Raw genomic sequence first — 10,757 nt, 5'->3', positions numbered from 1 at the left:
AATCTTTCCAATTAAGGTTTAATTACTTTCATATTTTAATAATTTCATATGCATATTAGGCCAGGTAACAGATCAAAATTGAAAGATCTGTTCACGGACTGCATACAGACTTTCTATATCCTATGACACCGGCTTAATCCGGCGAAACTCAACAATTAAACATGAAAATGATTTTGCAATGTGTTTATATGGAGGGACCTTCAATGCGGCAATTTCATGCCATGTTCACCAAGCACAGAGCTGTATTATTATAAGTCACACTATCTGATGTTATAAGGTCTGTATTCCACAGACAAAATTAAAGTAGCAGCGTTTAAGTAAAAGTTCAAAAGATGGAGCTAAATATACTACAAATTACCACACTTTTATACTTGTATTAACGATATTTAATTAGGGATCGAAAAGGTAACATCTATGTACATCTCCTACATGATACAAACTACACTGATGTAACAATTAATTTTCATACAATTTCTTAATATTTGCATGTATATTTTCATCATTTATTGAATGTTTATTAAAAGAAAAACAGCACAAATGTTTCATATGGCGACTGATTTATATATGAGCCGCGTCACGACAAAACCATCATAGTGAGTTTGCGATCAGCATGGATCCAGACCAGCCTGCGCATCCGCACAGTCTGATCAGGATCCATGCTGTTCGCTATCAGTTTCTCTACTTGTAATAGGGTAGATAAGCGAACAGCACGGATCCTGATCAGACTGCGCGGATGCGCAGGCTGGTCTGGATCCATGCTGGTCGCAACTATGTTGCTTTTGTCGTGGCACGGCTCAATTATCTTTGTGATGTCGCCAGGAGAAGCACTAAATATGTTACTGGCGAAATGAAAACCCTTAAAAAATCAGCCTGTATTTGTTTTGAAAAAGATCATCTCGAAAAAATGGAACTAAAATTTTATAAAGACTATTCAAAAGCATCCATATTATAATATAGATTTTTAACAACATGAGTGTTGGCGCGTGCTGGTTGCGCGTGCTGTCATCATAATGAAAATGACAATTTAGATAAAGCTTTGAAAATACCCTCGACAATATGTTATGCGAGCATAATGCATATTTATTAAATAATCATTGACATATTCAAAATAATACATACTAACACACCACATCGCATAATATGATATCCATTCAATGAATCATGTTACCAGGTTAGCATTGGCCAAAATATGGTTCAAATTACACCGTATAATATGTCATGATCAAAATATTTATTCCAATCTAGTGACCTGTTACATAACAGTAACTATGATACTATTTATGAACTAATACACATTTAAACATACCCTTTGAAATAAAAGACGAGTTGAAAGACAAAATGTATATTGTACAAAATAACAATAGTTTATAAGTAAAATCGAACAGAAGTATATTGTCGATAAATTTCATTCCATATTTCGAAATACTCAGTTGTACATAAATCTGAATCTATAATAAGTCTCAGGATTATGTTAATTAGGACGTAATTAAGTTACGTCGACAAAATTCACATCTTCATTGAACGTTCTTTTAATCAGCAGCATGAAAAGTTGTTCTATCTGCACATCCAAAGATGCATCGCTTTCCTGAACGGCTTAGGTCCGCCCCACTTACCACTGCAAACAATATTTAAAATGAGATGTAAGTTATGCTATTTTGATATTAGTTTTGAATTAGCACGCTAAAAACTTAACATCGTAAACGTTATAAACGCTAAAGAAGTCTACAGTGCACAACAACCTTAACACTGTAAAAATGAAACAAACTGTTAAACTGAACCTGCAATATCATGAAAATATTTCACAATGCACATGCTCTACATAAAGTTATTAAATAGAAATATAAAAACGTACACACTTGAGCCGTGTCACGACAAAACCAACATAATGGGTTTGCGACCAGCATGGATCCAGACCAGCCTGCGCATCCGCGCAGTCTGATCAGGATCCATACTGTTCGCTTACAGACCCTGTAGCGAACAGCATGGATCCTGATCAGTCTGCGCGGATGCGCAGGCTGGTCTGGATCCATGCTGGTCGCAAACCCATTATGTTGGTTTTGTCGTGACGCGGCTCATTTGATTGCACTGTGTGATAAGACGACGTCACTCACCGGCGTCGCCAATAATAATGAAATCATTGGCAACGCTAACCCGATCTGCCTAGTTTTATGAATGGTGGAAAGGAGCTGCGGTCCTTAAAACGTTGGCTTGATTAAAGCAGAAGGAGTTTTATCAGGGACTTTACTAGCTAAAGATACTTCAGCGAACAGGTTTTATAGTTCTGCTAGACGCAACGTCAAAATAAAAGCGACATATAAAGTTATGGAAGCCAGAACTAGGACTTTACTAGGGATTTAGTGTCCCTAAAGTCAAAGGATTGGTTAGTGGTCCGGTTAACAATTGTATGAACATTGGATAATAGTAACTTACTTGACGAACAATCGCCAGTATAGCTGTGGCATTACGTCTTTCTTCACATAGAACATCGTTCGTCTTTCTTTCCCTTGGTCAATAGGAAACGTCTCTAGCGGGTTGCCATCAAAATCGAACTCGGCCATTATACAAGAATGGTACCCGGTTATAAGAGGACATGCTGTGTACCCGTCATACTGTGTAAATATTATATAATCAAAGTGTCGTTCTGGAACATATCTAAGTTTGTATTATAAACATTTTTAAGCTGTGTTCTTCTGAAAATAATGTTTTCATTGCAAACAAACTATCATTTATAATTTATAAGTTATCAATTTACTCATTTAAATATTTTTATTCAGAGGCCCGACATGGTCTTTGATGATGTCAGGTGGGGGGGGGGGGGAGACGTGATACAAGAATATATATTAGTGATTAAATAACTCCATCAATATTCTGAAATGATATATAAAACTTACTTTTCCGTCGGGTACTTTTCCTTTCATCACTTGACACAAACTGTTCAGTAAAATTTTATTCTGTGATGCTGCAAAAATCATAAAAAGAAGAAATAAAGATAATCGTAATATCATTAAGAAAAGAACGTCCAGCATGGCAAAATTAAGTATTGCAAACTCGATATGATTTCAGATTGTACATAATTTTATATACATGTAGACGGTTATTACGAAATCAGTTTATGCAGCGCCGGCCTCAATTCAAATAAATGTTGTTTAACTTTGAAAATATCTGCAAATGTGTATATACGATGGTCATTATTGAACCTTTGAAAAATGTGATTTTTATGCCATTCCGACAAACGACGCATGGTCATCCGCAACCCCCCCCCCCCCACACACACACACACACCCAATTGAACAAAATCGTGAATCTAATTTAATTGGAATCTTGATAGGGGATCAGGTATGATCGAAGACACTTCAAGCCCTTCAAAGTTATGTAGGAAATATAACGTACACACGAGTAAAACGTACAGTAGTAAGAAAGGGGGCAATGAAGGTCTTTTTTTCGTCCTTCAGATTGTGTTTGCCAGAACGAATGAATCAGTAGAAAATGTTTTTGTTGTTGTTTTTTAGATGAAATTATTTTACAATACTGACCGACTGCAGCGGCTGTTTTAGATGTGGGTACACTTGTACAATCACCGAGACCAAAGATGTTTGGATATTTGTTATGTTGCATTGTGTACTTGTTAACGTCCAGCCAGCCGGCCTCATCAGTTATTTGTGAGGTAGAGCACTTCAATACATCCGGGGCAGACATAGGTGGAACAACGTGCATAAAGTCATACTATGATAAAAACAAAACAATAAACACGCTATACTGGTATTAACCAACATTCAATGTACAAAGACTACAATCTGCTTCAAACTTTTGTATCTATGTTGTATTTTGATCTTTTTTCTATCTTACACAAAACAAAAAACAAAAATAAAAAACAACATCAAATACAAAGTTGCACTGATTTTAAGTAATCGATAGTATATTTCTAATAAGCAGCACTAGAATTAAGATTTACTTACATTGTACGTCTCCTTGTCACCGGTGTCTAAGTGCTCGAACACGGCCAGTTTCTTCAGATGGTTTACCGACGTTAGATTTCGTCTAAAATTCACCTCAATGTGTCTACAAACAGTTGAAAATATATAAATATATTACATACTATAAGATAATAAAAAGTTGTTGGTTTTGTAATGTTTTTTTTTTGGGGGGGGGGGGGGGTGCGGATGGGGGCTTTTGGGGGGGGGGCTTTACATAATTCTGGGAAAATACTAAGAACATTATGTCTCAATTGCATGCACATGAAGAGATTTCATAAAATGATTTTAGCTCAAACATTGAATAAGCATGATTTAATTTCAGAGTTCACTTACTTCCGGTCAATTATCTTCAACAGACGCTCAGCGTATTTCTTAACCCCAAATATTACACCCAGAGACGTGTTAAACATTATTTTTGTTTTGTCTCGGACACCATGCTGAAGATAAAAACAATATCAAATATTCAAAATATCAGAAAATGTAATTATTTAGTAGTACTTTAAATCTTTTTATATCTAATTATATTTTTTTCCTTAGATTTTAATTTAATAAATCATACTTTACATATGTCTTTTTCATATCTTTTTTTGAATAACATTGCAGTCAGCATATCAGGGGAGTGTCCCCGATAATGTTGTTATAACTTTTGGCCCAACCCTTTTGAATATTTGCATTAATGTATTTATGTATTATTGTGAAAATTTATGTATGCAAATCTGCAAAACATTTTTTTTTTTCGGTTAGAAACTCATTGTGATAAAATGGGAAGCAAGTTACTGTTGTTAAAAAACCACACAACCACACAAATCACGAGGTTCAAACCTACATTTACGTAGCGGCTAGTTTAATTCTAGTGCAACCTCTCTACTAAAGAAGGATGTTGATATAACCGTAAATCATGATCTTGGTGTCGATGAGTCGTAAAATAAGTGCAACTTTTTACCATAAATAATCATTTATTATTCAGACAGGTTTTCAAAGGTAGACATTCATGATCAAATATACATTACATTAAAGATTTTATCAGTAAGACTTGTTCACTAGATGTTATTTAACTTACATTTCTCCAGTACTCGTCTGCCAAGTACATGATTTTCTGCGGTGCCCCGCCACATTTGATAGGTGTGTTTGGTAAAGTAAAGATGGCGTTACCTCCCCGGAAGTTCTGTATAGCCGGGTATGTCTTAACTACCGTGTCCTTCATATAGTTGCAGCAGACCGTTGGGTCGTTCTTAAACGCTTCAACAAGCCCTTCTACCTACAATTTAGATGTTTGTGATGTTAATGAGTGAGACATTTTAGAGAACTTGAAGATTTTCCGGCATACGGTACATTCTTAAACTTTACTTGGTCCGGGGCCTTACTGTGTGGGCATGGCCAGTGTATTCGTTGTTTATGTTGTTGTTGTTTTTTTGTTTGTTGTTGTTTTTTTTTTTTTTTTTTTTTTTTTTTTTTTTTTTTTTGGGGGGGGGGGGTTGTTGTTTTTGTTTTTTTTTTTTTAAAGAAAACATAAAATATAAAAGACAGTTTTATTGCTACAGTACGGAAATATGACCATGTTGAAAATAAATCCATTTGTTATTCAGTTGCGAAAGTAAGAAATGTGTTTAGAAATAGTGAATTTTATTAAGTTAATTTTGTATTTGTTACTCAGACTTAAAGTCAAACAACTGGTACTGCCACTTTAATTTTGTATTTACGGTATGAGCTTGTTAATGTTATGTGAAATCTTCTCTGTTCATTTGTAATCAGACCAAGTCTGCATTTTTATATTTGCAAATAAATGGCATTTGATTATATTAACATCAGTCGGACAATCAGCTAAAATGCTTACCTTGCCTGGGTTAATCTGAATTCCAAGGGCAATAACCAAATAATCATAACTTAACTGAAAAAAAGAAAGAAAATATGAGTTAATTCCCCTATAATTGCATAGTACTAAAATACAATTACGGCATGCACAACTTAAAAGAGTATTTAGTCATCATATGTTGAGTGTTTCAATGTATAATACACGTATGTTTTTTTATTGTTACGTATGTGTACATTTAGCTAGCAGATATCTAAAAATAATCGTATAGTACAGTAATTGATTAATTGTGATTAATAACTATTTTAATTAATTGAATATGGTATGATGAAATAGTGATTTATGAGAGTTTATAAACATGGGATAATAATTGGTTCAATCAGATATAGTCTTTAAAATTATCATTACATAAAAAGTTTAACCTTTTGTCCGTTAGCTAGGACGACCGTATTTTTATCTGGCTGGAATTCTGCTACCCTTGTCTTGTATAGTTTACAAGGTTTAGGTAGTATCTCCGCCGTGACCATCTCCGACTGTTGCATTTGTTTGATCCCGCCGCCGACCATCGTCCACATTGATTGATAGTAATGTTTCTAAATATGTACATGAAAAACGTTATGATTGCATAGTTCATCATAGTTTTTTTTGTATAAATCAAAGCACTGAAAGCACTTTGTGTTTTTGTGGTTGTTTTGTTTTCTTTTTTTTTTTTTTTTTTTTTTTTGTTATTGTTGCTTTTTTATTTATTTTATCGGAACCATAAAGTAGTCGGTATTAATTTAAAGTACTAGATACTATTTTTTTTTTTTTTTTTTTTTTTTTTGAAAGTATTATATATGTATATTATTATTTCTTTTAAAAAATGAGACAAGTTTTCCCTAAAAACCGATCTACTGTCTATAAATGATTAAACAAGAAATGGTAGGTGTGAGCACTGTCTGGTCTGGATCTTGTTAATTTAATAAATGACAATAAAAATGAAGAATGAGATATTTTTTTTAGCCAGCCATTTAACTATTCGTTATTTCGGTTACAAGGTACATTTTATTATACGTAATTTTTTTTTGGGGGGGGTTTTTTTTAATTTTATTAAATGTCATAAATAAATGCGCATCTAAGTTTTTTGTTTGTTTTTTCGGGCACATGCTTCAATATCTTGGAAAAAAAAAATTGTTTTTTCTTTATATGTTTTTTTTTTTTTTGGGCAGACAATTTTATCAGATTAAAAAGCATATTTGCTATCAATGAGTGATTTCGTATAAATATTTCATGTATTAGTACAGAATTGAGGTAAATAAGTCTCTGAAACAAGATGGCCAGCCATGTGAACCTCATTTTGAACTTCACACTTTATTTGATAGATTAAATCTTAATACAACAGATCTTGTAAAAATACAGGCCTTCTAATTTTCTGTAACAAAAAAGAACTAAAACAAACAAGAAACGTAAATTTGGTACCGTGTTATTCATACATCGTACGCCAGAAAGCTGCCTCAATTTAAGAAAATTTTAATGTTGTTCATTGTGTCAGGGTTCAGAACTGTTCACTTTTGTGTTAAGTGGCCGGATAGCTCCGTCTGTAGAACCTCGGTACGGTATTCCGAGGGTTCCGGGTTCGAGTCCCGGTCAGGCCGTACATTTTTCTCACCTTGTGACGAATGTAAAAGATTTATTGTGAAATAGTAATTGTATCACAGTTGTATATACTACCTCAGACGGTTCAATGACAGCAACAGTTCCGGGACCGAGTGCACGACATGCACGTGCCGAGACTGAACAACCCCCTGTTCCTCCTCCAGCCACCACCAGCTTGTGATGTATGGTATCATTTCCTCGTGAACTACCGTTACCACGTGCACTGCTGTAACCACGTGCACTACCGTTACCACGTGCACCACTGTAACCACGAGCTACCATCACAAACAGCGTACGTCCTGTGCGTGAAACCATCTTAATTCAATTTCCAGAAATATGATGAAAAACAAAGTTTCTAAACAAATTTGAAAGAAAATACGATTTGATTTTTTTTCACTTCGCATTCATTCTGTCTATAAAGAAAATTAATTTGAATTTAGCTTTGTCCGAAACTATATATTCAATAAGTGTAGAATCCAGTCATATATCCAGTGGGAAAAGAAACAAAAACAACACTAATAATGCATGATAATTCTGGCTGATGCATTTACACACTACTTTCAGCATTGTGCATTTATTACATACAACATGTAAATCTACGTTATAAAATTAGTGCGACGCTTTACATTATGCTGTGAACGTGTGCCCTTCACTTCTCAAGAACTTTACATGATTCATTGAAAAGGAAAAAGTTTAAATGTTTTAAAACCTCGTCTTGGCCTAATTAAGGTTTTGCAGGAAGTTAAAAAGTGTTGGTTATCGCAATGCTTTTGTTTTGCTTGAAACAATCCCTGACTTGAAAGCTTTTTTCGGACGGGTTTGGGGTCGGGGGTAACATTTTATTTGGAGGGGGTGCTCTTGTATTGAGGGGTCACCTTTTGGCATACATACATGTCAGTTTAAATAAGAATTGTATAAACTTAAAATTGTGAAGCTGCTGATGTTTTAAATGATAAATAAATAAAGTATTTTAGCTGGTGAAATACATTTGGTTTTCTTTGAAAATTGAGTTTCACGACAGAGGGGGCGGAAATTGTTTTGAATTAAAAATAAATTTTTTTAAAAATTTCAGTTTTTTCAGACCCCAATTCTACACAAAATAAAAAGTCGAAAAAGATTAATTATTTATTTTTTCATGCCAAACTCATATCAATTTTTTACCTCACACATGATTTTACTAGTGTCATTAAAAACGCGGGAAAATGATCCCATATTAAAAATATCCTGGCTCGGTAGTTTTAAAAAAAATCTGTTTGTTAAATTTTAATAATATTGGATTAAACACATGCAAACATTTTTTTAAATTTTTTGGAATTTTCATAATTTTTTAGGGAAAAAAAGAGTATCTAAAATTTAACCCCCCAGTATAAATATTAAACGGTTTAAATTCTGCACTTTTTTTCAAAATTTTCTTCCGTTTTTAAATTATTTTTCGAAAAGACGGCATAAAAGGACCAAAAAATAGTTTCTATCTGTCCAATTTTAGGATATTTTTTTGAACTCTTTACGTTTACTTTGCACATTGTAATAATCATGTCAAGGCGTAGAAATACAATAACACAAAACAACTACAGTTAATAGCTATATAATTTAGTTCATGTATACATACGCTCTTAATATTGTTACAGATTATTTCACATGCATAGTTTTCATGTTTAAATTGTAGTCATTTTTTTAAAGTTTATACATGTATCGTGTTATTTGCTTTACTTTAGCTATTTATTCATTTAGTAAGTTAGTTAGTTAGTTAGTTAGTTAGTTAGTTACTAACTTTAGTTAGTAAGTTACTAACTTTAGTTAGTTAGTTAGTTAGTTAGTTAGTTAGTTAGTTAGTTAGTTAGTTTGTTAAGTAATTAAGTAGGCAAGTAAGTAAGTAAGTAATAAGTAAGTAAGTAAGTAAGTAAGTTAGTTAGTTAGTTAGTTAAATAGTTAGTAAATTAGTTAGTTAGTTAGTTAGTTAGTTTGTTAGTTAGTTAGTTAGTTAGTTAGTTAGTTAGTTTGTTAGTTAGTTAGTTAGTTAGTTAGTTAGTTAGTTAGTTAGTTAGTTTGTTAGTTAGTTAGTTAGTTAGTTAGTTAGTTAGTTAGTTAGTTAGTTAGTTAGTTAGTTAGTTAGTTAGTTAGTTGTGCAATTAATACGATGTCTTTCAATATTGATCTCTGACTGAAGTCTAATTGAGTTTTAACGGTTTTCACAAAAGATTCAAGTGCGTAAAGTTGACTAAGATTTCGGCGTTCGACAAAAGTACAACATTCAAATAACCCAAGTCTGAATGTAACGGTGGTTCGATATTCCAGCATATCATTCGAAAGTATTTATTTGCTCACATTAAGGGTACTTAAAGAGTTGTCTATATAAGACAATTGAAAAGATTTAATGAATATACTTACATATACAAAAACGATACCGAAATGTCACGTTTTTATTAGTCAACCTCAATTATCTGGTCAGAATCCTCCTTTTTATAATTTACATCAAGCGCCATTCTCTTACAAAGGGAATATTTATTACACTTTTTATGTTCTTAGACTTCTGTGGCCTCAGTCTACTGTGGCCGGCTAGCGTGGTCCAGTGGTTCTACAATTTATTGTACAAGTTTGCTTCTTAAAAAAGAAGCATGCGAGAGGTCATTTTGCAGCTGTTGAAGATTTGTTTATTTCAAAGATATTTTGAGATATTTTTGCATAAATGATTTTACAAAACGGGGAAAATGTATGTCAATCAAATAATTTTAAGTTCCAGTTTTACATTAAAAATGTATATATCATTTGATTGGAATAAACAATATATACAGCTGCATGCCTCCAAAGAAAATCAAACCTGAGGAAAATATGTGCCATTTGCGCCATTTACGCCAAAAAAATCTCCGTTGTGTAATTTAGTCATACCGCTCCAAAACTTTTAGGGGCAGCAAATTTTCGGTACACAGTTCACTCGGTCAAATAAAAGTGCATGGTGATATTGTAGCTATAATGTTCACTGTTACTTTTTTAAAACATTAAATAGATTAAATAATAAAACGCTCTTCAGAAAATAATAATCGAGGTATACAGTTTAAAGGATAAAAACGGAATGAACCATTGTTCGTTGTGTTAAGAAACGTAAATGATATTTTTCGATTTTTCCTTGTACCGATTTGTTCACTTCGATGCTTATTTAGTCGTTTTTTGAAGCGGAGCATGCGCATAACAATTTTTGTAGACTGATTCTAATGATTAAAGGTACTCCACTGAGGTACGGCCGAATGTCACAAAAAAAAGTAAAATTTCACGAACCGATAATTTTTTGTTACCTGCGAGTTAGGGACATTCAAACAGAATCAGTGAAATATTGATATGTG

At 33.1% G+C, this 10,757-nt stretch overlaps 1 protein-coding gene across 1 annotated transcript; it reads right to left on the bottom strand.

Annotated features, from left to right (window-relative positions):
- Positions 1-363: 363 nt before the first annotated feature.
- LOC132739262 (sulfide:quinone oxidoreductase, mitochondrial-like) lies at positions 364-8,003 on the bottom strand. The gene is made up of 10 exons (XM_060726940.1): positions 7,495-8,003; positions 6,207-6,377; positions 5,809-5,862; positions 5,035-5,232; positions 4,308-4,411; positions 3,957-4,059; positions 3,534-3,723; positions 2,892-2,959; positions 2,431-2,609; positions 364-1,615 (listed from the first exon to the last, which is right to left on the bottom strand). Exons 1-10 carry the CDS (start codon positions 7,732-7,734, stop codon positions 1,555-1,557), a joined length of 1,368 nt encoding a protein of 455 aa, XP_060582923.1. The 5' UTR covers positions 7,735-8,003; the 3' UTR covers positions 364-1,554.
- Between the last annotated feature and the right edge of the window lie 2,754 nt (positions 8,004-10,757).

The sequence above is a fragment of the Ruditapes philippinarum genome, unplaced genomic scaffold (genome assembly GCF_026571515.1).
Source record: "Ruditapes philippinarum isolate M1 unplaced genomic scaffold, ASM2657151v2 ctg1385_1_1_1_1, whole genome shotgun sequence".
NCBI classification, from domain to species: domain Eukaryota; kingdom Metazoa; phylum Mollusca; class Bivalvia; order Venerida; family Veneridae; genus Ruditapes; species Ruditapes philippinarum.
This window is presented reverse-complemented; position numbering and strand designations above follow the sequence as displayed.